The 27958-nt window shown below is 55.7% G+C and overlaps 1 protein-coding gene across 4 annotated transcripts in view; it reads right to left on the bottom strand.

The window, feature by feature from the left end:
- AMZ1 (archaelysin family metallopeptidase 1) overlaps window positions 1–27109 on the bottom strand; it is a 35564-nt gene extending 8455 nt beyond the window's left edge. For 2 of the 4 annotated variants that reach the window (XR_013415007.1, XM_015133199.3), the window contains exons 1-3: window positions 26852–27109; window positions 6371–6892; window positions 4422–4589 (exon numbers count right to left, since the gene is read on the bottom strand). Coding sequence is in view for 2 of the 4 variants with exons in the window: in XM_015133199.3 (XP_014988685.2) it covers window positions 4422–4589; window positions 6371–6674 (472 nt within the window). In the remaining 2 variants the exon portion in view is untranslated. Of the gene's footprint in view, window positions 1–4421; window positions 4590–6370; window positions 6893–18775; window positions 19475–26851 lie in introns of those variants that run through there. The other 2 variants (XR_013415008.1, XM_077996059.1) reach the window with 2 other exon arrangements.
- Window positions 27110–27958: the final 849 nt, after the last annotated feature.

Here is a 27958-nt window from a genome sequence, read left to right as displayed (position 1 = left end):
GTGTTTTGAGACGGAGTCTCACTCTGTTGCCCAGGCTGCAGTGCAATGGCGCAATCTCAGCTCACTGCAACCTCCGCCTCCTGAGTTCAAGTGATTCTCCTGCCTCAGCCTCCTGAGTAGGGGGGATTACAGGTGCGCGCCACCACACCCTGCTAATTTTTGTATTTTTAGTAGAGATGGGGTTTGTCATGTTGGTCAGGCTGGTCTCAAATTCCTGACTTCGTGATCCATCTGCCTCACTTCCCAAAGTGCTGGGATTACAGGTGTGAGCCACCGCACCCGGCCCTGTGTTTCTGAGACAACATCCCACTCTGTCACCCAGGCTGGAGCGCAGTGACACAATCACAACTCACACTGCAGTCTTGACCTCCTGGGCTCAAGCGATCTTCCTGCCTCAGACTCCTGAGCAGCTGGGATGACAGGCATGAGCCACTGCGCCCCACCCAAAAAGGTTTAAATTATGAGTTTTCGGTTTAAATTATGAATTTTTTACATGGCCTTTCATATTAACTTTTCAATTCCGATATGTATTTTCCATTTACTGCACATCTCATTTCAGACCAGCTACATTTTTTGTGTTCAGAGCCACAGGGGGCCAGTGGCTACTATCTTGGACAATGCGGGTCTAGGGTATGACCTTGGGAAATGAGTGACGGGTCTTGGAGGAGAGGCCAAGGAACTTTTGCTAACAAAGTGATGATGATTGATTGACAATGCCAACAAGGTGATGATGACAGTGATGATTGTTGTTAACCAAGTTATGTCCCCCCAAAAGATGGGTGGAAGTCCTAACCCCCAGGACCTATCATTGTTTGGAAACAGGATCTGTGCGGATATAATCTAGTTAAGATGAGGTCATTAAGGAGACCCAATGACTGGAGTCTTAGAAGAGACTCAGAGGCACATGGTGTAAAACTCACATGAAGTCAAAGGCCGAGATTGGAGTTGTACAGCTGCAAGCCACGGAGGGCCGAGCATTGCCAGCAGCCTCCAGAATCTGGAGGCAGCCAGGGAGGACCCTCCACAGAGCCTTCTGAGGCCGCATGGCTCTGCCAAAACTTTGGTTTCAGAACTGCGGTCTCCAGCAATGTGAGACAAGAAATGTCCCTAAGCCACCCCAGTTTGTGGTACTTTGTTACGGCAGTCCCAGGAACCCAATACAGTGATCCAAAGCATGCTACTCTCTGGGCAAGATGGCAGGACCCCATCTCTACAACAATACAAATAGCTAGGTGTGGTGGCACGTGCCTGTGGTCCCAGCTACTCGGGAGGCTGAGGCGGGGGGATCGTGTAAGCCCAGGAGTTCAAGGCTGAGGTGGGAGGATCGCGTAAACCCAGGAGTTCAAGGCTGCAGGGAGCTATGATTGCACCACTGCGTTTGAGCCTGGGCGACAAAGCAAGACCCCATCTCTAAAAAACAACAAAGAAAAATTAAAAACCAGGCTGAGTTGACCATACAAATGCAACCCGGCATACCCTCTGAGTTCCACCTGCTTTTGAACCTTCCCGGGTGCATATCCTTTCCCCCCAGTTTTTTTCCCCAAGGGGCTCCCCTGTGCACCTTCTGAAGTGCGGGGCTGGGGGAAACAGCAGTTCGTTCACTAAGCGGAGCAGGTAAAAAGCCCTGCAGTGACCCTTGTGGGACTCACTGCTATCTCTGAGCTGCCACAGTCCTGTCACAGACAGGACGGAGGCCGTAACAGGTGAGGTGCACTGCATACAGCGTGGGGAAGGTGGAGAGAGCTGAGGTTGCAGAGGCCGAGCCTGAGAGGCCCAGGGTCCCCAGCTCTGTTTTAGGGCCAGGGCCAAGGCAGGCCACACTGCCCCCAGACCTCACTCTAGGACCTCAGGGGTGGGGGAAGCCCATGGAGTGTCGGCTGCACCCAGAAAGCAGGCTGGGACACAGAAAAGAAACGTACCACTCAGGCGATGGCACCCCAGCCCAGCCAGGGGATCCCTGTCAACCCCCAAATCTCAACAGTCTGCTCCCTGTAATGGTACACTGGGGAATGTAGACAACCCTCCTGCCAAAAGATGGTCAGACGGGCAGAGAGAATGACAACAGCTGCTTCAAACACCCAAGATGGGGAGGAGTGGGTTACGGAGGAAGCCTCGGCAGCGGTACGGGGTGGACAGCTGCCCTTTATATGACGACGGTGATGGCTACGTGATGTACACATCTGTCAAGACTTCCGAACCGTACACTAAAAAGGATGAATTTTACTATCTAAATTACACCTCAACAACCAAGGCAGAGACCTAATGAGAAAAACGGGGAGGATTCGAGCTCAAACAGATGAAGCTGGACTGTTTCTGGGGTGGGGGAATGGACAGAATGACCCCTAATGACATGCCTTCTACCCTGGGAGGGATGCAGAGCCCTGGGGACCATCAGAATGACCCAGACAAGCTTCATGTCTTTGTCCCACAGTCAGCCCTTTGGTGCCCTGGCAGAAGGAAAAGAAAATCCTCTGTGGTGAAAAACATCAGCCTGGGCCAAAAATTCTCAAAGTTAAACTAATTTTTCCAATAAGATGCCTAACTAACAATCGAAAATAAGGCACAATGAGGCAGGATAACTGAGACAAAATTAGCAGAAATAACAAATACAGGCACATGGGCACTCCAGATTAGTGCAATCATCGGACAGACTGTCAAAAGCAACTATGTTCATGGACATCAATGCTGAACTTAAAGAAACGTCAGAGGCAGCTGAGACCCATAAAAACAGGACACTGCTAATTTGAAAAAGAATCCACTAGAAACTACAGAACTCACAAACATGACAACTGAAATTAGGAACACAATATACGGGGGGTTTGTTGATTTTTTTTTAGATGATGGGGTCTTGCTCTGTCTCCAGGATAGAGGACAGTACAGTAGCTCACTGCAGTTTCAAACTCTCAGCCTCCCAAGTAGCTGGGACTATAGGTATATGCCACCACTGCCGGCTATTTTTATATTTTTTGCACAGACAGGGTCTGGCTTAGTTGCCCAGGCTGGTCTTGAACACCTGCCATCAAGCTATCCTCCCACCTCAGCCTCCCAAAGTACTGGGATTGCAGGTGTGAGCCACCATGTCCAGCCTCAATATATGGGTTTAAGAGTACCTTAGATGAGACCAGGTGTGGTGGCTCACACCTGTAATCCCAGCACTTTGGGAGGCCAAGGCAGGCGGATCACGAGGTCAGGAGATCGAGACCATCCTGGCTAACACAGTGAAACCCCATCTCTACTGAAAATATAAAAAAATTAGCCAGGCGTGGTGGCAGGTGCCCAGCTACTCGGGAGGCTGAGGCAGGAGAGTGGCATGAACCCGGGAGGCGGAGCTTGCAGTGAGCCAAGATCATGCCACTGCACTCCAGCCTGGGCAACAGAGTGAGACTCTGCCTCAAAACAAACAAACAAACAAAAAAAACCTTCGATGTGACTCCAGAGAGAGTTAGTAAGCCGAAGGATGAGAATAAATTCAGATTAAAGCATGAATGATCAAAAAAGATATAGAGAAGAGAGTAAGATGGATTAATATACATTCAACTGGAGTCATAAGAGAAGAGAATGGGGCAGAGGTAATAATCGACAAAAGAAGCAATGGCTGAGAGTATCCCAGAACTGATGAAAGCTGTCCATCCACTCATTCCAGCCCCTTTAGAGGCCCTCCCTAAACTTGAACCTAGGTTTCCTATCCACCAAAGAGCCCTCACTTCACCTCTGCTTCTCAGCCCAGCCTCACTCTCTCCAATCACCAGCAACCCGCAGGGAAGGGGCGAGGGCTTGAGGGTTAGGGGTCTTCTAGGCACATGTCAAGTACTATGCAAAGATGGAAGGTTGGAGTCATGCCAAGTGGCCTTAGAAGTGCTCACTTCAAGCCAGCGATGGTGGCTCACGGCTGTCATCCCAGCACTTGGAGGCTGAGGTGGGCGGATCACTTGAGGTCAGGAGTTCAAGACCAGTCTGGCCAACACGGTAAGATCCCGTCTCTATTAAAAATACAGAAATTAGCCGGATGTGGTGGCGTGCGCCTACAGTCCCAGCTACTCAAAAGGCTAAGGCAGGAGAATCACTTGAACCCAGGAGGTTGCAGTGAGCCGAGATTCGCACCACTGCACTCCAGCCTGGGCGATAGAGCAGACTCCATCTCAAAAAAAAAAAAAAAAAAAAAAAAGAAGGGCTCGCTTCTCCTGCTCTGCGTGCTCTGGCGTTTTCCCGTGGGCACTGGCTGTATGGCCAGGTCCCTGGACACTCCTGGGTGGAAGAAGGAACTCCCTGTTTCAGTGCTGCTTCCCACACACCTAGGAAATGGACATTTCCCACCAAAAAGGAAGAAAAGATTCCTTTCCTCTCCTGGGCGCCTTCCTCCCACCTCTTCCTTCTGGAAAGGGGCTGCCTTGGCATGAGCCGTGGCTGCCGTCCTCACTCACCTGTGTGGAGCTGGAGCCTGTCAGAGTCCCGGCTGGGGCGCGAGGAGCAGCGGATGGACGCGGCCGCCACCGAGGGTAGGCACTTGACACGCAGGCCCAGGAAGAAGGCCTCGGTGCAGCTGCACAGCTGGCGCAGCAGGGAGCTTCCCACTGGCTCCTCGCTCAGATCTGGTGGGAGAGCAGCGCCATCAGCCCTGCGGCACCCCTGCCCGCCTGGGACCCTCTCCCCGGGAATCGCCTGTGGACACCGGCCAGCTGGGTGAACAAGGCCAATGTGGACCTACCCTGACAGCAAGCAGAGCATCGGGCTTAGAAAGAAGATGGAAAGCATGACTTTTTCAAAAGGGCAAACACCGAGGGACATAGAGGAAAGATTCGTGCACAGATGAAAGGACAGCAGTGACAATTGCATGTGAGCTCAGGGTGGGAGCAGGCAGGGCCTCACCAGGGACAGGGACTTCAGGGGTTAGCATCAGGCACTGCAGCTGAGCAGGCAGCACACAGAGCCGGGCTGCCTGGCTGCAAAATGCCAGCCTGGCTGGGGCAGACAGCAGGACACAAGGGTGCAGGTCAAGGCTGGGGAGGCAGCAGGGGGCTCCCAGGGCAGCCCCTGGAGGGATGCACACACCAGATCACAGGTCAGGAAGACAGATGGACAAGGACCAAGGTTGGAGGCCAGGAGACCAATGAGAAATCGGCTGCCAGGACCTCAGGCCAGTAGCATCAGCCTCACCCAGAAAAGGAGGGAAATGCAGAGCCCGGCCCAGCCCCCGCCTCCTGACCCAGCCCCTGTGTCTCGACAACATGCCCATGTATCTGCGTCAGAGCTTGGGACGTGAGGCTCTGAGCCATTAGCAGGGAGGTGGAGGGAAGCGGGTGGTTCCCAAGCTGTTGGATTGGCTCCTATGGGGTGGTGGATGCATGGACCACCAGGGCTGGCGACAAGCCTGCGTAGGGTGAGTCCAGCCAAGGTCCAGCCCTGCTCTGGCTTGCTGTCGAGATGCCGAAAGGCGTGGTGCGCTGGCGTGAGAAGCGGACACCGGCCCTTTCCTCCTCTCCAAGCCCGAGAGCCCCTGTCCCGTGTGCCGTCTCTGCCAGGCTGCTCTTGGCATGTGAGAGGCACAGAGGCTGGCCCTGCTCCTTGCGCTCCCCGCACCTGCCTGGGCCGTTCCCTTCTGAGCGCGGATGCCTGGTGTCTCGGCCCCCCATTCACCCTGGGTCCCCCAGACTCTGCCAGACACAGAGCTCTGAGGGCAGTGACCACTCTGGGCCCTGAAGATCCCCACCCTGCTCAGCCCACCCCCTCCCACTACAGCATCAGGATGAGCACCCCCACGCCAGGGTCAAATAGACCTGCATTCCAGTCTCGTCCCTACCAGTGACCAGCTCTGCAACTCAGACAGGTCAAGAGACCTCTCCCTGCTTCCATTTCCTTGCCTATGAAATGGGCTGATCCTCATTTCGGCACCCCAAAGAAGAAATGGTCTTTTTTTTTTGAGAGTCTCACTCCGTCACCCAGACTGGAGTGTAGTGGCATGATCTCAGCTCACCGCAACCTCTGTCTCCCAGGTTCGAGCGATTCTCCTGCCTCAGCCTCCCAAGTAGCTGGGATTACAGGTGTGCACCACCAGGCCCGGCGGGATCTTTATACAGCCCGCAGCACAGTGCCTGGGATGGCTCTAGTTTCAACAGGCATAGCCAGGACCACGCACATCTGGATGAGGATCAGCCCCAGAACCTGGGCTGTCTGAGCGTAGTGTCAGGATGGGGTGGGAGGAAGGAAGCCTTGGCCCAGCCAGGACCTCCCTGCCTCCACCCTGGCATCCCAAACACCCAGGACTCTCTTCCCTCGTTTCAGTCCTGCCTGGGGGCTATGCACAGACATCCCCCCTTGTACTACTTATAAGCTGGTCCCCCAGGAGCGTGCCGTTGGCGGCGGTGCCCCATACCTATCGGCTGTAGGTAGATGTGCTTCCGAGCCAGCCGGGGCTTCCGGTGCTGCAGGGAGGCGTGGAAGGTCTGGAAGTCCTCAGGGGCCTCGGGGCGGCTCAGGAGCCAGTCGAAGGCCGTGCGGATGAGCAGGGTGCAGAAGAGTGTCCTCTGCGGGTTGTAGGCCTCGGCCAGGAAGAGCCGCTCGGCAGGGGAGAAGGCGGTGACGTACAGCTGCTGCAGGGCCGCGTCAGTGGAGACCAGGGCATCCTTCAGGGCCCGGGGCCCGAAGCTGAACTCCTGTGCGTGTCTACACTGCAGCATGGTGGGCGGGCAGGGCCTGGCCACTCCTGAGAGCCCCTGCTGGTGTCCATGGGCCACCCCAGGGACAGCCACGGTCTCGTCCAGAATCTTCCCTCGGGCTGATCTGAGCGGCTACTGGGGGCTCCCCGCAGACAGACACTGGTCCAAGGGCCCACAAAGCCCAGATTTGCCTGGTTCTGGATGCCCTCTGGCATGGGCGCTTCTGGGCCCACAGCACCCTGTGGGTGACAGGAACAGGTGTCCCCTCACTGCGGAGCACACATGGCCTGATGTCCTAGGCAGGGGATGGGTTGCTCCCGCCCAGGCCTGGGGAGAAGCTCCACAGAGGACGAGGGCATCAGAGGGAGCCGCAGCCCCTCCAGGACACAGCACTGCCACCCCGCCAGGTTGGAAGGACACTTTCAACCACTTCATCTTCTCTGGCAGATTGGGTCCATGGGCCACCCAGGGGATGGCCGCATCTCTTCCAGAAGCTTCCCTCATCCAGAACTGGGTATTGGGAAGTACCTCCCACTCGGCAGGGGCAGGGACATGTGTCCATGGGCCCCCACGGAAGGGCAGGGGCCCCCAAGGCCATTCTTCCGTTCCCTCTCACCAGCCAGCTCTGTCTGGAGCCCTTGGAGGGAAGAGAGACCTTCTCCCCTCCCTGCTGAGCTAGAAGGGCTCCTCCGGGTGGAAACCAAATGCTCCTCTCCCCAGCGTGATCACAAGGTGTGCACCATCACCTGGGCCCCCATCGCCTGGGGTTCCTCCTCACCCAGAGCCCCCATCACCTAGGGACCCCCCAACACCCAGGAACCCCCATCATGGCAGCTCTCATCCCAATTACGAGCTTTCCTGGCAGGTCCCTGTGCGCCCAGCAAGCATATGTTTGGGGGGGTGGGGGTAGGCAGCCCCAGCAGCACCCAGACATCCCCAGGACACACATGAGGGTCCCGAGATCCAAATGAAGCAGTCAGGACAGTCGTTTGTGCCACACCCCACCAGCTAGAAACAGGGAGAGGCGGAGAAGCAACAGCCGATTTCAACGCCTAGGACGGACCAGGCAGGGAGGAGACGATGGGGGGCATGGGGCTGGCAGAACCGTGACAAAGCTGCCCTGCAAAGCAGAGGCTCTGACCAGAACGGCAGCTGGGCAGCCCTGCACTCATCAGGCACACGCCTGAGAGCCGCCACCGGTGGCACGCTTGGTTCTGGGCTATGCTTAGGTCTCTGTCCGGAGACTGTGAGACCTGCCAGGGTGGATGGAGAGTGGGCTGGGGAGGAGAAGCCTCACAGAACAGATCAAAGCAAAGGGGCGGTTATGGGGATAGGCTAGAAACGAACCAGAAACCACAGAAGTGAGATGCACAAATAATGCAGCAAGGCAGGTGAAGCTAAGGACATATGAATCAGCAGCCCTCAGACAAGGCTTCCTCTAGAAAGTTGAGCTAGACACGCAAAACCCATTTATCTGCAGATCAGCAAGTTGCAAGACCTGCCAGCCCCAGCCGGAAAACCAGAAACTGTTTTTGCAGGGAGAATAAACAGCGCTATACACTCTTTAACCCTGATTTCTTTTTAAGAGATGGAGTCTTGTTGTGTCGTCCAGGCTGGAGTGCAGTGGCGCCATCATAGCTCACTGCAGCCTCCAACTCCTGAACTCAAGTGATCCTCCTGCTTCAGCCTCCCAAGTAGCTGTGACTATGGGTGTGTACCATGCCCTGCTAATTTTTTGTAGAGATGGGGTCTCACTGTGTTGCCCAGGCTGGTCTCAAATTTCTGGGCTCAAGCGATCCTCTGTCCTCAACCTCCCGAAGTGCGTCAGCCACTGCACACAGAACCCCACCCCGCCCCCCAACTTCTTTTTGTTTTTTAGATGGAGTCTTGCTGTGTCACCCAGGCTGGAATGCAATGTCATGATCTGGGCTCACTGCAACCTCAACCTCGGGTTCAAGCAATTCTCCTGCCCCAGCCTCCCAAGTAGCTGGGATTACAGGTGCCTGCTGCCATGCTAGGCTAATTTTTGTATTCTTAGTAGAAACAGGGTTTCACCATGTTGGCCAGGCTGGTCTCAAACTCCCGACCTCAAGTGATCCGCCTGCCTCTGCCTCCCAAAGTGCTGGGATTACACGCATGAGCCACCGCACCCGGTTGGTGGTTTTTTTTTTTGTTTTTTTTTTTTTTAACAGAATGTTTCTAGCTCTGTTGCCCAGGCTGGAGTGTAGTGGCACAATCATGGCTCACAGGGGCCTACTGAGTAGTAGGAACATGGGCACACGTACCACGCCTGCCCACTAACCCCAGTTTTACACATTCATCTGGAAAATACACGTGTATGTGCTCACATTCCTATGTATATGTGAATACATAAACAAATTTGATATATGTAATTCATACATTTTCTTTTGGGGAAAAGGTGACACAGCTGTATATCCATGTGTGCACACAAATATACACAGATATATTTTTTTCCAGAGGAACGTATTGGCTTAGAGTAGGGGAGGGGCTGGGACTGAATTTCCACTGAGATCACTGCCCACCCAGAGCTTTCTATAGCTTCTTTCTCCAAATATATTTTACAAATGTAAGATCCAACTGTATATATAATCCTGTATCTTTTTGTTTCGTAAATCATGAGCATTTTCCAAATCCTTAAACAGTCTACAAAAAAGCTATTTTTGGCTGAGTGTGGTAGCTCACGCCTGTAATCCCAGCACTTTAGGAGGCTGAGGCAGGCAGATCACTTGAGCCTAGGAGTTTCAGACCAGCCCAGTCAACGTGGCAAAATCTCATCTCTACTAAAAACACAAAAAAATTAGCCGGGCATGGTGGCATGCACCTGTAGTCCCAGCAACTCAGGAGGCCAAGGTGGGAGGATCACCTGAGCCCGGAAAGTCAAGGCTGCAGTGAGCCATGATCATGCCACCGCACTCCAGCCTGGAAGAGGGAGTGAGACCTTGTCTCAAAAAAACAACAAATTTAAAATTTATTTTAAAAAGTAAAAAATAGGGCCAAGCACGGTGGCTCACGCCTGTAATCCCAGCACTTTGGAAGGCCAAGGCGGGTGGATCACCCAAGGTCAGGAGTTCGAGACTAGCTGGACCAACATGGCGAAAACCCGTCTCTATGAAAAATACAAAAATTAGCCGGGCATGATGGCGGATGCCTGTAATCCCAGCTACTCAAGAGGCTGAGGCAAGAGAATCACTTGAACCCGGGAGGCGGAGGTTGCAGTGAGCTGAGATCGCGCCATTGCACTCCAGCCTGGGCATCGCTGCAAGACTCTGTCTCAAAAATAAAAAATAAATAAAAATGCTATTTTCAACCACTGCCCAAAAACACTGTGATGAACATCTTTGTACTAAGTCTGTGTTTCCATCTCCTCAGGATGAATTCCTAGAAGGGAAAATTCTACAGGGGGATGTTTAAAGGATCTTGATTTGTATTGCAGATTACTTTGCAGAAAGATCACACCAGTTTACAATCCCACCAGCCCTCAAGGTTTTTTGTTTTTGTTTTTTGTTTTTGAGACAGAGTCTCCCTCTACCCCGCAGGCTGGAGTGCGGTGGCCCAATCTCAGCTCACTGCAACCTCCACTTTCTGGGTTCAAGCGATTCTCCTGCTTCAGCCTCCCAAGTAGTTCGGACTACAGGCACCTGCCACCATGCCCAGCTAATTTTTGTATTTTTAGTGGGGACAGGATTTCACCATGTTGGCCAGGTTGGTCTTGAACTCCTGACCTCAAGATGATCTGCCCGCCTCGGCCTCCCAAAGTGCTAGGATTACAGGCGTGAATCACCATGCCCAGTGAGCCCTGGAAGTTCGAAGTCATCAGCAGCAGATAAAAATGACTATTGGCCAGGCGCAGTGGCTCACGCCTGTAATCCCAGCACTTTGGGAGGCCAAGGTGGGTGGATCATGAGGTCAGGAGATCGAGACCATCCCGGCTGACACAGTGAAACCTGTCTCTACTAAAAATATAAAAAATTAGCCGGGCATGGTGGCAGGCACCTGTAGTCCCAGCTACTCAGGAGGGTGAGGCTGGAGAATGGCGTGAACCTGGGAGGCGGAGCTTGCAGTGAGCTGAGATCGTGCCATTCACTCCAGCCTGGGCGACAGAGCGAGACTCCGTCTCAAAGAATAAAAAAAGACTATCAAGAGCCACAAACCACACTGTGTTCCAGGCAGGGCTTCATTGCTTTTACTCTCAGAGAAGTGGGCGCAGTTTTTGTCCCCATTTCCAAGAGGGTGAAACTGAGGTGGAGCAGGGTTAAATCTAACTTAGGCAATGCCACGACACACCAGAATCTGAGGTTGTGGGGGGCAGAGCAGGGAGGTTGGAACACACGGATTTTGTTTTCTAATAATAGTTATGTCCATTTCCTTTTTTTTTTTTTCCAAGACAGTTTCTCTCTGTCATCCAGGCTGGAGTCCAATGGCACTATCCCAGCTCACTGCAAAACCTCCGCCTCCAGATTCAAGTGATTCTCCTGCCTCAGCCTCCCGAGAAGCTGGGACTACAGGTGTGCGCCACCACGCCCGGCTAATTTTCTATTTTTAGTAGAGACAAGGTTTCACCATGTTCAACAGGCTGGTCTCAAACTCCTGACCTCAAGTGATCCACCTGCCTTGGCCTCCCAAAGTGCTGGGATTATAGGCAAAAGTCACCGCACCCAGTCTTTTTTTTTTTTTTTTTTTTTAAATGAGAGAGAATCTCCCTGTGTTGTCCAGGCTGGAGTGCCGTGGTGCACTCAGCTCACTGCAGCCTCCAACTCCTGGGCTCAAGCAGTCCTCCTGCCTTGACCTCCTGAGTAGCTGAGGCTACAGGCATGCACCAACACGCCCAGCCAATTTATTTTTTGTAGAGAAGGATCTCACTACATTGCCCAGGCTGGTCTTGAACTCCGAGGCTCAAGCAATCCTCCCTTATTAGCCTCCCAAAGTGCTGGGATTATAAGCCTGAGCCACCGCATCGGCCTGAACGTGCAGATTTTCTTTTTTTTTTTTTTTTTTTTTTTTGAGACGGAGTCTTGCTCTGCCGCCCAGGCTGGAGTGCGGTGGCCGGATCTCAGCTCACTGCAAGCTCCGCCTCCCGGGTTCCCGCCATTCTCCTGCCTCAGCCTCCCGAGTAGCTGGGACTACAGGCGCCGCCACCACGCCCGGCTAGTTTTTTGTATTTTTTAGTAGAGACGGGGTTTCACCGTGTTAGCCAGGATGGTCTCGATCTCCTGACCTCGTGATCCGCCCGTCTCGGCCTCCCAAAGTGCTGGGATTACAGGCTTGAGCCACCGCGCCCGGCCAACGTGCAGATTTTCAAGCACAGTGGTTCCCATCGCCATGGGAACCTTGCCGGGACCATGTGGGTTCTATGCAGCCCGAGCCTGTACCCAGACCCCCATGCCCACCTCCAGACACTAGCATGGGTCTCACTCCTGGACTCCTGGAGTGAACAGGGCAGTCCTGGCAGGTTCACACCGGGGTGGAATTCCCGCCTCTGGACCACAGGGAAAGAAAGAAACATCAGATGCACAGACAATGGAGACGACCAGATCCCGTGGCCGTGGAAAGGGCCGTAGTGGGCAACTCTTGCAGGAGGCCAGAGGGTGAGCACGGAGGAGCCAGAGGGTGAGCGAGGAGGAGCCAGAGGGTGAGCAAGGAGGAGCCAGAGGGTGAGCGAGGAGGAGCCAGAGGGTGAGCGAGGAGGAGCCAGAGGGTGAGCGAGGAGGAGCCAGAGGGTGAGCAAGGAGGAGCCACGAGGACAGACCCAAGTCAGCCAGAAGCAGCTGAGAGATGCACGATCAGTGGTTCCGAAAGAGGTTGGGTGGGTCCCAGGGCAGGCGAACACACGGGTTCATTCATTTATCCAATATATACCAAATACTAGGCCGGACGCGATGGCTCATGCCTGTAATCCCAGCAACTTGGGAAGCCAAGGCAGGCAGATCACTCAAGGTCAGGAGTTCAAGACCAGCCTCGCCAACACGGTGAAACCCCGTCTCTACTAAAAATACAAAAAATTAGCCAAGCATGGTGGCATGTACCTGTAGTCTCAGCTACTTGGGAGGCTGAGGCAGAAGAATGGCTTGAACCCGGGAGGCAGAGGCTGCAGTGAGCCGAGATAGCGCCACTGCACTCCAGCCTGGTGACAGAGACTCTACCTCAAAACAATAAAATAAAATAAAATAAAAAATCTATTATAAATAATAGATATTAATATGTATTCAATAAATCTTATATATAACCTTATATTAAGATTATATATAAGATTATGACCAGGTGCAGTGGCTCACACCTGTAATCCTAGTACTTGGGGAGGCAGAAGGATCACTTGAGCCGGGGAGGTCAAGGCCAGCCTGGGCAACATAGAGAGACCCCCGTCTCTACTCTATGAAAATAAAATAAGGATTTATTAGGAGAATTGGCTCACGGGCCTCAGAGGCTGAGAAGTCCTACAGTGTGCTACCTACAAGCCAGAGACCAGGGAAGCCCAAGGCGGGACTCAAACTCAGCTCAGGTCCGGAGGCCTGAGAACCAGGGCAGCCGACAGTGGACATCCAGTCCCCGGGCAAGAGAGGATGAGATGTCCCAGCTCCAGCGGTGAGGCAGGAAATGAGGGGTGAACTCCTCCCTCTGCCGTCTGTTCTATTCAGGGCCTTGAGGGATTGGAAGGTACCCAGCCACTTGGGGAGAGCAGTCCCTCTTCCTGAACCCACTGTCCTAATCCTAACACCATCTTGAGCAGCCTCACAGATATGCCCAGGAGCAGTGTTGCATCAGGCACCCTGTGGCCCAGTTAAGTGGACTTGTGACAGTGACATCAGCTGTCAAGGGCTTCCTGGGTGCTGGGCCCTGTGCCGGGGGCTCTTCCAACATGAGTGGACAAAACAGAGGTCCCTGGCCCCATGGAGCTTAGATGCTCCAGCAGGAAGGCAGGTGGCAAATGTGCTAAGTAAATAGCGTATATGGTAGCTTAGAAGGTGACAGGTCCTATTGGAAAAAGAAAAGGCTGGCTGGCTGCGGTGGCTCACACCTGTAATCAGCACTTTGGGAGGCTGAGGCGAGCAGATCATGAGGTCAGGAGATCGAGACCATCCTGGCTAACACGGTGAGACCCGGTCTCTACTAAAAACACAAAAAATTAGCCAGGCGTGGTGGTGGATGCCTATAGTCCCAGCTACTCAGGAGGCTGAGGCAGGAGAATGGTGTGAACCCGGGAGGCGGAGGTTGCAGTGAGCCGAGATCACACCACTGCACTCCAGCCTGGGCAACAAGAGCAAAAACTTCATCTCAAAATAAAACAAAAAACCACCTCCCTGCAGAGGGGGGCAGGGTTCAGGGGTGCCAGGCCCGCACTCCCATTCCTGAGACAGTGATCAGAGTGGGCTCTGTTGAGGTGGGATCTCTGAGCAAGGAGGCAGCGGGGAGGAGGGGCAGACTGTCCCAGACAGAGGTGGGTGTACACAGGCCGGCGGCAGATACGTCTGGGGGCTCAGGGGACAGCCAGAGGAGGCTGGTGTGGCTGGAATGAATTGGGGGAAAGAACAGGGGATGAGATTGAGGGAAGATGGGGCCACGTCAGGAGCTGGGACGCTGTTGGAAGAGCTTTAACCTTTGCTCTGAGTGAGGTGGGGAACCGCTGCTGGGCTTGCGGACAAGAGGTGGGGTGCGGGGCTCCACAAAGCCCATCTCCTGCCCTAGCCACGCCAAGTGTCAGGGTGTAGAGGTAGCGCCCCCAGCAAACTCTGAGTCCCCTCAGAGCCTCCCGGGGACCCACTATGGAAGAGGCACCCAGGAAACCCTTGAAGCTGGAATGCCCTCAACAGCACGGGGGCTGTGGCATGAGCCTGGCCCTTTTTTTTTTTTTTTAAGTTTTTTTTTTTTTTGAGACAGAGTCTCACGCTATTGCCCAGGCTGGAGTGCAGTGGCGCAATCTCGGCTCACTGCAAACTCCACTTCCCAGGTTAAAGCAATTCTCCTGCCTCAGCCTCCCAAGTAGCTGGGATTATAGGCACCTGCCACCACGCCCAGCTAAATTTTTTTTGGATTTTTAGTAGAGACGGGGTTTCACCATGTTAGCCAGGATGGTCTCGATCTCCTGACCTCATGAGCTGCCCGCCTTGGCCTCCCAAAGTGCTGAGATTACAGGCGTGAGTCACCGCGCCTGGCCAAGTTTGGTCCTCTTTTAACCCCATTGTGCCTCAGTGTCCTCCCAGGTGAGATGGGTGTGGTCCCACCTGCCTTCCTCCAGGAGCGTGGCTGGCCCAAGCAGGAGGAGGCGGCGCTCAGCCGGCCTCCAAGCATCTGACGCCACATGAAACTAACCAGCTTATTTTTGTTTCTGGGTGCCGGTCACACGACCTGTTCACCGGCTCCTCACTCCCAGACCTTCCGCTCACCAGCGCTGCCACCCACGAGGGGCAAGCACCATCACCTTCCAGTTATCTCTAAATCATCCCCCTAGCACCACAGCCAGCTCAGAATGATTTGTTCTGTCGAGAGAGGGGCCTATCAATTATTTCTCTGGAGCAGCCCAGGGCCTTCCACATGCCCAGGAGGGTCTGTGTCCCAGCTTTCCAGAGAAGGAGACAGTAAAACAGATAGCAATGCCTACGGGCACCCTGGACCGGCCCTGACCAACATTTCCCTTCCCGTGCCTGCCACCCTGCAAAGTCCCAAAATCACTTACTTTTTTTTTTTTTTTTTTTTTTGAGATGGAGCCTTGCTCTGTCACCCAGGTTAGAGTGCAGTGGCACGATCTCAACTCCCTGCAACCTCCGCCTCCTGGGTTCACTGCCTCAGCCTCCCGAGTAGCTGGGACTACAGGTGCCTACCACCATGCCCAGCTTAGTTTTGTATTTTTAGTGGAGATGGCGTTTCACTATATTCACCAGGCTGGTCTCGAACTCCTGACCATGTGATCCGCCTGCCTCGGCCTCCCAAAGTCCTGGGATTATAGGCGTGAGCCACCGCGCCTGGCCCAAAATCACTTTCTGATGCAACACCTTGTCCAACCTCCAAAGCCACCCTGAGGTTCACCCACATCATGGCCCAGGAGACTGAGGTTCAGAGAGGGAAAGCCACTTGCCCAGGGTTACACAGCTCACCAGGATCTTGACTCCCAACACAGTGACCCTCCTACTCCGGTCCTCATACACGGACCTTCCCCGACTCTTGAGGGGGCTTTCCTGCCAGCACCCACATCCGCCTGACCACCCGAAGACCCTGGTCAGAGGCTTCCCTGCCAGCAAACCCTCCTACTCCAGGCAAAGCATCAGGAAATGAGAAAGGCCTTTTTTTTTTTTTGCCTCTCTCACCCAGGCTGGAGTGCAGTGGCACAATCTTGGCTCACTGCAACCTCCTCCTCCCCGGTTCAAGCGATTCTCATCCCTCAGCCTCCCTAGCATCTGCGACCACGGATGCACGCCACCACGCCAGGCTAATTTTGGTATCTTTAGTAGAGACAGGGTTTCACCATGTTGGCCAGGCTAGTGTCGAACTCCTGGTCTCAAGTGATCTGCCTGTCTCGGCCTCTCAAAGTGCTGGGATTTCAGGGGTGAGCCACCGCACCCAGCTGAGAAATGCCTTCCTTTTACCAAAAGTTCAGAAGCCCTAACACATTGGTTCCAGGTGTGACTTGGGCCCAAACTGCAAACCTCAGGCCCATCTGAGTCTTTCAGGGAGGACCAAATCCCATAGCAACAGGAAGGGCCGCAACGGCAAGTTTTTCAGGGGGCCAGAGCATGTGCACAGAGGAGCCACAACCACAGACGGCCGTTTGCACACCTGCAAGCAGTGGTGGGCACACAGGTAACTCAGAGAATCTACGTGGGAAACCCAGCCAGAGACACACCGATGTCAGCCAACCTGAGCCGCCCAGGAAGGAGTGGCCATGCCAGCTCCAGACTGGCCTGGCTGGAAGATCAACAGGACGTGAGAGGCAAGCTCTAAAAATAGCCACCTCCTGGGACAATCGCTCGAGTCCAGGAGTTTGAGTCCAGCCTGGGAAACACGGCAAAACCCCGTCTCTATAAAACATTTTAAAAATTAGCTGGGCCTAGTGGTGCATGCCTGTGGTCCCAGCTACTAGGGAGGCTGAGATGGGAGGATTGCTTTAGCCCTGCAAGTGGAGGCTGTGGTGAGCTATGATTGCATCACTGCATTCCAGCCTGGAGGACACAGAAAGACCCTGTCTCTCTCATTCTCACACACACACACACACACACACACACACACACACGAAAGCACAGCCACCTCCCAGTGAAGACTGGAGAATGGTGTGACAGGCTCCAAGCTGGGCATGAGAAGGCCCAGGTCCCTCCGTCCCTCGACCCAGGTACAGCTCTCGGACGTCCAGGGCATGACATCTGCCCAGACAGCATTTCCTCTCAAGGAGCCTTGTGGCCACATGTGTCTCGATGGGTCATTCAGGAAAACCCCAGTCCCCACTGTCAGCTGCCACCCAACAGTCCTTCCATCCTGCCAGGTCATTTCTGCACAAGACCACTCCTCACATAGAGCCAGAGCTGCATGTGAGCCCTGGGGGTACCCACGGGGAGGGAGCCGCCGTTAGTGGGGGTCAGCTTCCCAGCAGCCTCTGGCACTCATCAACCCATCCATGCTCCAAAAAGGAGACCCCCCAAATGGAGGTTCCTCGCTGTCCTTTGGGTCCTGCCCCAGTGTGTCCCCCTCCTCTGCTAACTGCAGTCATGACAGCAGCCAACAGGTCCTGTGCCTGCCTCCTCCAAGCCACACATGGAGCCTCCATGGGGAAACAGGCTCAGACGTTAAGTGACTTGGCCCTGGTGACACAGCTGGGGGGCAGCAGGGCTTGGTTTCAAAGCCACGCTTCACACTGGAACCCCAGCTGCTCCTGGAGCAGGGATGTTCTAATGGGAGACAGAGGGCAGGACATCTCCTCTCCCAGAGCACCCATGTTCCAGCCCTGCTGCTGTTAATACCATGGGTAAACTCAGACGCTTCTCCTTCCTCTTCCCCTTGCCTTTTTTTGTCCAAAGACTAGAAAAGAGCACGTCCACATCCCCCCATCCCCCCCACCCCAGGGAGGGTCGGCCACTCTGAGCAACAAGGGCGGCCAGGTTGGCCCAGTAACCAGGTATCCAAGGTTAGGCTGCCCTAAACCGGGGAGCTCCGGGCACTCATTCTCCCCCATCTGACCACGCAGATGCCCGGGCTTCGGGCAAGAAACCAGGCTCTGATTCTCGCTATTCTGAATGCGCTTTGCAAAATCTCCCAGCAGCTGCATCGAGCTATTCATTAGCTGACAGCCGAGACCTTCAGGCGGAACCAGACGGACGGTTTGGGGGTTTCTCACCTCTCAGTTTCCATTCGCTAGGAGGGGAAACCGGGGGCTTAGACCACAGGGCTAGTGGCCTCCGGGCCAGACCCTTGGCTTCCTGTTTTCTCTCCTCACCTGCGAACCCCAAACTCCTCTCCCAAGTGTTTCCCTCCCGTGATGGGTGCAGGAAGGACCCACGTCCCTGCCCTCCCTGGCCCTTTGTAAAGTTTGCCATTTCTCTGTCCCTCCTCCCTCGCTTTTCTGGTTTTGAGACCTGTCTTGCTTCTTTGCAGGGGTAATATCCATCGTCTTCTCCCTCAGTCTCCTCGGTGAGGAAGTATGCCCGGCACATACACAGGCTTGGGGGACCCCGGGGCGCCACGACATTCTCTGCGCCCTGGAGGCTCCCTGGGGACGTCCCGCACCCTCCTGGCTCGCCCCAGCCCGGAAGCGCCTTCTTTGGGGCGCCTGGCGCTGGATTCCCGAACCGTCCCCAGTTTGCTCCCATCGGGAAGCGTGCAGGTCGCCCTGGTCTGGGAGGATGGCGGGGAGGGGGCGCGTAGCCCTTCCCTGGCCCGGCCTTCTCTCTACGGGACCTGCCCGAGCTGTGCCGACCCCGGCGCCGCGCTGCACCAAACCCTAGCCAAGTGCGCCCTTCGCCTCTCCGCTGTCCCTGCGCGCTCGTAGCCGCCGCCGCCCGGGCGTCCTCGGGGCTTGCTGCGAGGGCCGGGCCGGACCCGGAGCTGCCCCTGCCCACCCGCCCCGGCACGGAGGTCCCTCTCCATTCCCCCCGCCCCCGAGTCTTCTCCGCGCGCCCCGGTACCTCGCAGTCCCGCGTCCGACGGAGCTGGCAGAGGCCGCGCCGGGCACCGAGCCCCGGGCAGCAGCGTGGGCAGCTCGGCCTGGGCCGGGAGGATCGGGAGGTCCCGGTGACGTCAGCGCGCGGGGCAGGGACCGAGGCGGGGTGGACTGGGGCCCGTGTGGGGCTGCGAGCGGGACAGGAGGGCCACACCCCTCCCGGCGCTCGGTGTCCTGCCCCACTCCCTCCAGCTGCCCGCAGTGCAGCGCATGTGGGCCCCTCCAGCCTCCCAGAAACACCTGGGCAGGGGGCCCCAGAGCCTAAAGCCAAGCAGGTGAGGGAGGTCCGTCAGCTGGGGCCAGTTCATGCCTCCCCAGGTGAGAGGAGTAAACTAGGCTACCCGGCAAGATGCCAGGTGAAGAGGTGAACCAGGCCGCCAGGAGAGGCCCCTGGTGAGAGGGGTGAACCAGGCCGCCAGGTTAGTCCCATGGTCAGTGTGGCCCTGAGGATGGGCGCCCTGCTCTGCCCTGACCAGCTGTGAGCGCAGCCCTGGCCCTGTGCCAGTCACCACGAGATGGAAAGGACTCTAAGTGTGGGAGGATGACCGAGCCCAGCCCTGGCCGTGAAGGCCAGCACGACGGCTCCAGACAGAGCCCAGAGGCTTTTCCCTCAGACTGCCCTTTTCCTCTCTCCAAACCCTCCCAGTGCCAGCTTCCCTCGGGCAGCCTCCCACCAGCTCTGCTTCACCGTGCAGAAATGCCCCCCACGCCCTCAGCAGCACCCCACAGATGGCTGAGGGATTCGTCACCATCGTCCCACACCAGTGCAAAGAATTTTTTTTTTTTTTCAGTTGGAGTCTCACTCTGTTGCCCAGGCTGGAGTGCAATGGTGCAATCTCGGCTCACTGCAACCTCTGCCTCCCAGGTTCAAGTGATTCTTCTGCCTCAGCCTCTCAAGTAGCAGAGATTATAGGTGCCCACCACCATGTCCAGTTAATTTTTATATTTTTAGTAGAGACAGGGTTTTACCTTCTTGACCAGGCTGGTCTTGAACTTCTGACCTCATGATCCACCTGCCTAGGCCTCAAAGTGCTGGGAGTACAGGCGTGAGCCACCACGCCCAGCCACGAGGAATTGTTTTAAGCCTTAAGAAATAACAACACAGCTGGGCTTTGTGGCTCATGCTTGTAATCCCAGCACTTTGGGAGGCTGAGGCAGACAGATCACAAGGTCAGGAGTTCGAGACCAGCCTGGCCAATATGGTCAAACCCCGTCTGTACTAAAAATACAAAAATTAGCCGGGCGCAGTGGTGGGTGCTTGTAGTCCCAGCTACTACTCGGGAGGCTGAGGCAGGAGAATCACTTGAACCTGGGAGGCAGAGGTTGCAGTGAGCCGAGATTGTGCCACTGCACTCCAACCTCGGCGACAAAGCAAGATTCTGTTTCAAAAAAAAAAAGAGAGAGAGAGAGAGAGAAAAAAAAAAGAAATAACAACACTAGGTGTCCAGTGTGCAAAATTTGGAAAATTATGAAAAATCAAAACAAAAAGAAGACCCCATAAGCCAACTGCATAGAGGTAACCTCTCTTACCTTCTTGTCAGACATCCTTCTGATCTCCTTTTCCACCTCATTGAAATATATATATATTTTTAATTTTTTTGGCTGGGCGCAGTGACTCACACCTGTAATCCCAGCACTTTGGGAGCCTGAGGCGGGCGAATCACAAGGTCAGGAGATTGAGACCATCCTGGCTAACACGGTGAAACCCTGTCTCTACTAAAAAATACAAAAAATTAGTCAGACATGGTGGCGGGTGCCTGTAGTCCCAGCTACTTGGGAGGCTGAGGCAGGAAAATGGCGTGAACCTGGGAGGCGGAGCTTGCAGTGAACCGAGATCACACCACTGCCCTCCAGCCCGGGTGACACAGGGAGACTCTGTCTCATAAATAAATAAATAAATAAATAAATGAATAAATAAATAAATAAATATTTTTTGAGACAGGATCTTGCTCTGTTGCCCAAGCTGGAATGCAGTGCTACAAACGTGAGTCACTGCAGCCTCGACCTCCTAGACTCCAGCAATCCTCTTACCCTCAGCCTCCTGAGTAGCTGAGACTACAGGTACATGCCATCACACCTGGCTAATTTTGAAACTTTTATGTAGAGATGGGATCTTGCTATGTCGCTCAGGCTGGTCTCAAACTCCTGGGCTCAAGCGACCCTCCCAGCTCAGTCTCCCAAAATGTTGAGATCACAGGTATGAGCCACCATGCCCAGCCTAAATACGTATTTTAAGGGATTCACACCACATACTGCGTTCTACAGGCAGTCCGTGACTTCACACCTACCAATAGCCAGAAGTCCGTCTCCACACCCTGATGGTCTGCGCTGGACTCCGTGTCATGAATCTGTCACCTGGTTTGGGACATTCTGGTTTCTCCTGGTGTCTCACTAGCATATATCACAGTGATAAATGATCTTGTTTCCACGGATGTTTGCACAGGTGTCCGGTTCCCCCTACCTCGGGATAAATTCCTACAAATAGATTCTGGCTCACAAAGCTGCACTTTTTGACACGTGTTGCCGTGGGGGATTTTCCAGGTTATTTCTGTTGGGGATGGAGAACTCAGAACCTGAGAAAACATGAATTTTGTTTGTTTGTTTGTTTTTGAGATGGAGTCTCACTCTGTCACCCGGACTGGAGTGCAATGGCATAATCTGTGCTCACTACCACCTCCACTTCCCGGGTTCAAGTGATTCTCCTGCCTCAGCCTCCCGAGTAGCTGCGATTACAGGTGCCAGCTACCACGTCCAACTAATTTTTGTATTTTTAAGAAGGACAGGGTTTCATCATATTGGCCAGGCTGGTCTCGAACCCCTAACCTCAAATGATCCACCCACCTCAGCCTCCCAAAGTGCTGGGATTACAGGCATGAGCCACCGAGCCTGACCTGAATGTTCTGTCCTAAAACTGCTTATTACAAAGAAATTGTGGAATACCCTTCTCCGGCCCCTCACGCCCCTCCCTGAATAGCTACAGGGATGGGAGCCACAGGAAAAGGAAGCATGTGTTGAGCCCGGAGTGGCAGTTCCTCCTCTGTCTGTTGGGTCAGCCCAGGAGACTGGAAGCCCAGATGAGTAGGGTCCCTCCTGGGTGCCTCAAGGTGGGACATGGTGGGTGGCGCCGTGCCCAGTGCCAGGTCCCCTGGAACACAGAGGCAGCCTGCTGATGACCTGGCCTCTGCCAGCCAAGGCTTCAGGCAGCCAACGCACTGTCCACACTGCACCGGTGACACACTGGTCTCCACACCAGCAGACTGCACACCCCTTTCTGGTTGAAGCTACCTGGTCAGAGTCTATTCTAGAAAGAGGCAGTGTGATATGGGGACCCCTGTCCTTTCAGCGATGAACACAGAGGGCTGCCCCCACCTTCGTCCCCATCACCATCCTCTGACCCGGGCAGACCTGGGGTTAAAAGAGAGCCGTGGTAGGGGGGAGGGATAGCATTAGGAGATATACCTAATGTAAATGACGAGTTAATGGGTGCAGCACACCAACATGGCACATGTATACATATGTAACAAACCTGCATGTTGTGCACATGTACCCTAGAACTTAAAGTATAATTAAAAAAAAAAAAGAGAGAGAGAGAGAGAGCCGTGTGGCCTGAGAAAGCTGCTTCGTCTTGCCCTGCCTCAGTTTTCCCAGGGTGGGTTAAATAGTGGCCCCCAAAAGATGTGCCTGCTTGCACCCTCAGAATGGGACCTCATTTGGAAACTGAGCCTTTGCAGATATGGTTAAAGTAAGGATCTCACGATGAGGTCATCCTGGGTCAGAGTCAGGGTGGGCCCTAAATCCAACGCAAGTGACCTTATAAGAGACAGAAAGAGGTTCCTCATTGGAGGAAGAAGACAATGTGAAAAATAATGACAATTTTTTTTTTTTTGAGATGGAGTCTCACTCTGTCACCCAGGCTGGAGTGCAATGGCATGATCTTGGCTCACTGCAACCTCTGCCTGCCTCAGTGCTTCTCCTGCCTCAGCCTCCTGAGTAGCTGGGATTACAGGAGCACGCCACCAAGCCCAGCTAACTTTTGTATTTTCAGTAGAGATGGGGTTTCACTGTGTTGGTCAGGCTGGTCTTAAACTCCTGACCTCAAGTGATCCACCTGCCTCGGCCTCCCAAAGTGCTGGGATTACAAGCATGAGCCACCACACCCAGCCAACAATGTTTTTAAGAGAGAGAGAAAGAGGCTGGGCGAGGTGGCTCACGCCTGTAATCTCCAACACTTTGGAAGGCCGAGGCAGGAGGATCACTTGGGCCCAGGAGTTAGAGACCAGCCTGGGCAGCATCTCTATAAAAAATTGTAAAAAACAGACAGAAAGTAGAAGACACAGAGACACAGAGGAGAAGGCGGAGATGGGAGTGGTGCAGCCACAAGCCAAGGACACCTGGAGCCCCCAGAAGCGGGAATAGGCAGGAAGGACCTTCCCCTGGAGCCCTGTGCAGAAGTTTGGCCCTGCCCCAGCCTTGACTTCAGATCTCTGCCCTCTAGAATTGACAGTCAATGTGGGCTGTTTGAAGCCACACAGCTGTGGTCATTTGTCACAGCAGCCACAGGAAACTCATCCACATTGGAAAACAGGAAAATGCTTCGCACAGGTTTTATAAGGATGAGGAAAACTCTCCCAGGGGCCTTGGCACACGAAGTCCTAGGAAGCAGCAGCTGCTCACTCAGCAAACTCCAGCCCCTGCATGTGCTGGGTGCGGGGCCGCGGGACAGGGGCTTGGCCTCTCTGCAGCTCAGCCCTGCTCCAAGGCCAGCAGGCAAGGGTTCAGGCAGACAGTGCTGTGGGGACAGAGGAGGACGGCGCTGAGGCTGACTTCACCACACAGCAAGATGAGCTGGGGCGAGGGCAGAGATGGGGGTGTGCCAGGTGGAAGGAACCGTGCGAGCAGAGGCCTGCCTGTCAGAATATGTGCAGAGCTCTGGGCAAAGACAGGTGCAGGAAGTGGGGCAGAGCCAGGGGAGCAGGAGAAGAGATGAGGCTGCATCTGAGAAGGGGGGTTGCTGAGGGCCAGGGGCTGGGGGGTGAAGGGGCTCGGAACACAAGCAGGGGAGCCGTGCATGGCTCAAGCAGGGGTTTCCATGGCCTGATACTGAGGTCTCCTGGGTGCAGCAGGTGACGTCCAGGTAGGAGGCAAAGGGGTCTGAATCCCGGCCCAGGCAGGATGCACGGGGCCAGACCCCAGCACTGCCTGTGGCACTTGGGGTGCCCCAGCACAGAGTATAGTCAAGCCCTCCTCCCTGCCATGGGCTCCCTGCCCATGCCTCAGTTTCCCCAGGCCTCCCTGGAGCTGTTGCTGTAGCACTGTAGGAACGCAAAGCAAAGCTAAGGACCCTCCTATCGGCCTGAGGCCTCCTGGGCAGCCATTCTCAAGAGACCATGTGCTGGGGGCCCACCTGGTGTCACCTCGTGCTGGACACAAGACCCTGACCCCTGAAACTGCAGTATCCACCCCTCACCCTGTCCTGGGGTAGCTGGGGACCCTCTCAGGCCTGAGGGGAGGACAGGAGCTCCCCAGCACGAGGAGCACGCCACTGCAGGGTTGGGGCCAAACAGGGCGAGCTCCCAGACAGGCTCAGCTGGCCCTGGCCCTGGCCCAGCCTCCCCGTGCCCAGCCTGTGAGGCCGCCCTTTGAGCTTCTGGATTAGTATTCACGCCGGGTCCCCAGCTCTGAAAGCCCTTGTTCCCTCCAGAGAGCAGCCAGGGCGGCTGGGGCTGGGGGGATGCTCAGTGCAAAGTGACAGCCCCAGCCATACACTGGGGCCCTTAGCCCGCTCCCCCAGGACCCCTCCTCCACTGTTGGGGCTGTCCATGGGCTCAGCCAAGGCTGGGGGACTGGGAGGGAGGCCCGTCTGTCCATCTCTCTGTCTGTCTCTCTCTGAGTTTGTGTCTCTGTCTGTCTCTGTCTCTTGGGGTTCTTGGTCTCTCTCTGTCACCAACTCCCTCCTCCCTCCATCCCTGTCTCCTATCCTCTCGTGCTGCCTGCAGTCAGGGGCTGGGAGTAACTCCACACGTAGTTTCTCCAACAAGAAAAGACACACGGGCCAGGCACATGGCAGCGAATCTCCCGTAACATCTCCCTGCACCACCCGTCCCTGTCGGGGTCTGTCTTGACTCTGAGCTGCCTGCAGACCTCCCCACAGCCCCCACAGTTGGACCCCAACAATAAGAATAACAAAGGCTTGGCTGGGCGCAGTGGCTCACGCCTGTAATCCCAGCACTTTGAGGCCGAGGCGGGCAGATCTCTTGGGCCCAGGAGTTTGAGAGCAGCCTGGACAACATAGCAAGACCTACCCGCATCTCTACAAAAAATTTTAAAAAATTAGCCGGGCGTGGTAGCATGCACTTGGGAGGCTGAGGTGGGAGGATCACCTGAGGCTGGGGAGGTCAAGACTGCTGTGAGCTGTGATTGCACCACTGCACTCCAGCCTGGGCAAGGGTGAGACCCCATCTCAAAAAATAATAATAATAAATAACAAAAGCTATGTTGATGGTGCCCATGGCCAGGCGCATGCTGATCAGGCCAGCTTGGGGTTTCTGGGCCTGAGTGGCACCGAGCTCAACCGTGTCCCCGCTCCAGCCCTGTGTCCTCAACTCTGAAACGTAGTTCTAAGATGGATGGGATTTGCCATGAGGGGGCATCCATGGGCAGGGATGCAAACAGTTGGTACACAGGGTCTTGGAAGGTTTCTGACCTGGAGGCCGCCCTGCCCGGCACCTGTGGGTCACACCGCTTTGGCGGATGCAGGGATCCTGAAGGCCTGGTGTCTGGTGATTTGGCCAGGCGCCCACCCAAGGCCACACCACGGACCATGGAAACCCCCTCGGAGTCCTCAGACGTGCCTGGCCCTTGGCTTGGCCAGCAAGGTCGCCAGGGAGACCCAGCATCCCTCGGGGTCCCGCCCTGGGAAGGAGCCTCCAGTGAGTGCATGGGCTGCGCTGGGCTGGTCCATGAGGTGCATGAGGGGCCCCAGCTCTGCAGCCAGAACCCACGGCCAAACCCACGGCCCAACCCACGGCCCAGCGGCTTCGTCCAAGTGGACAGAGCTGGCCTGAAGCAGCCGAGACCCTCCTGAGCCATCACCTCTGCCTCCCACACACCCAGAGCTGGGGTCGGGGGTGAAAATGAGGAGGGAGCCCCTGCTCCTTGGGCGTCTCCAGCAACCCCAGCCGCACAGGGGATCTCGGGTATCGAGGAACAGCCGGCGTGCCCAGGACGCGCCCGGCTCCCTCTTGAGGCTTCGCTGCCTGGGGTGGCTGCGTGTCTGGACTCCCGGAGGTGCCTGAAGAAGCCCTGTAGAAGCCGGGGTCTCCAGTGCCTGCTGCGGTGCACACCCACCCAGCCTGGCGGGGCTCAGGGAGCCTGTGGGGCCGGAGACCCAGGCAGGTCCCCAGAGAGCCAAGTGCCTATTAATGGGAGCTCCGGAAGCAGCCCCCTGGTGAGACAGCTCTGGGGGTGCCACGAGCACCCAGACCTTGTCAGTGCCTCCCATCCCAGGAAACCATATTATATCCCGGCCCTGCCCTCCTCCTCCAAGTGCCACTGTCACCAAGGAGCATCTAGTAAACCTCCAAAATCTCTCTCAACTGCCCGCCCCACCCAGGCCGGCTACAGACTCCCCGGCCTCCACACACCCCCTTCCAAGCCACTTGCCCCCAACAGGAAGCCTTTCAAAGACCATGTCTCACCACTGCCAGCTGTCAGCTGCGTCCCTCGGCTCTGTCTGCCCCAGCCTCACATCCCTAGTTCCTACCTCCGGAGTTCCTCTGCCTACGAGGCCCCCTGCACCCTCAGCTGGGCCTCCTCAAGTCGGATGAAGCCCCAGCGTCCTTCAGGGCCATGGCCCCTCACCACCTCTCCCGGGCTCCAGACTCCATCCTTTCTTCCCTGGCCTCCTGGCCTTTGCCTGGGCTGTGCCCTCCATCTGGAGCAGAGGCCTGGTTGCCTTCCACCCCACATTTAGGGTTCAGGCCCCACAGCTGCCTCTTCCCAGAACCCTCCCGGCACGCACTTCAGCGACTCTCACAAGTACCTGTTCAGCATCAGCCTTCACCCAGGAGTACAGGCTGGGGACGAGGGCAGCGGCCGCCTCTGCCGGTCCTGTCAGCACCTAGTGTGATGTCCAGGCCACCGTGGGTGCTCAACCCGGGCGGCTGTGCTGCCACAGGTCACAGCACCAATCAGACACCCCCATCCCCACACACACCCTGCACCGGCCCACGCGGCCGTCACACTCGGAGCACACACACTCTGACGCGGCTGCACTGTTGGTACACGCACAGGCGCACACACCCACACGCACAGGCGCACACGTGGGGGCACGCACGCTGGGGTGCCCTGACCTCCCCGCACGCCCTCCTGCAGCCACCCCGGCCTCTGTCCCCACGCGTGTCACACACGGCCGGGCGTGCTTGCTCACGCCGTCCTGCGACGTGGTTCCAGCCGGCGCCCTGAGCTCGATCAGGAGAGCTGCTGTTGGCCGCCTCTCCCTGCCAGCGTTTGCCAAGCGGTTTCCATGACGACACATCTTGGCTCCGACAGGAACCAAGGAGTGTGGGGAAGAGGGTCCCCACGGAGGGGGCGAGGCGAGGCAGGAGGTCTCTGCGTCTTCAGGCTCCCGGCAGGCATGGGGGACTCCACAAGTGCAGACACCCCCCAACCCCAAGCCAGGCTTGCACCCCGAGAAGGAGGCTCTGGGATGGTCCCTCTGGGCTGCCTGGCACAGGAACTGACTTAGGTCACTCAGTCATTCAACGAACTTTCTGGAAGAGCCACTCTGTGCTTGCAGCTGGGGCTGCGATGACGCCCAAGACATGGGCTCGCAAGAGGCTCAGAGTCGAATCCTGAGGTTAAACTGACGTCCCCACCACCCCACTGAAGGCCCCATCTAGCAGGTTGGCCCATGGCTCCCTAAGCCCCAAGGCCCACCAAGCACCTTCTCAAAGCGGGGCTCCCTTCTGTGGTAGGTCAATTACAAACATGACCCCAATGCCCTACTCCTTCCTGAATCACCATGCCCTTTGCCGTGTGACTTTGCCCCAATTGCTATCTAGAGGTGGCATCTACTTCCCCATCCTTCAATCTGAGCCTGTCTTATGACTTGCTGTGGCCAATAAAAGGTGACAGCAATGACATTCCC

This window comes from Macaca mulatta, chromosome 3 (assembly GCF_049350105.2).
Source record: "Macaca mulatta isolate MMU2019108-1 chromosome 3, T2T-MMU8v2.0, whole genome shotgun sequence".
NCBI lineage: Eukaryota > Metazoa > Chordata > Mammalia > Primates > Cercopithecidae > Macaca > Macaca mulatta.
The sequence above is the reverse complement of the archived record's forward strand: the minus strand, read 5'-3'. Positions and strand labels throughout refer to the sequence as shown.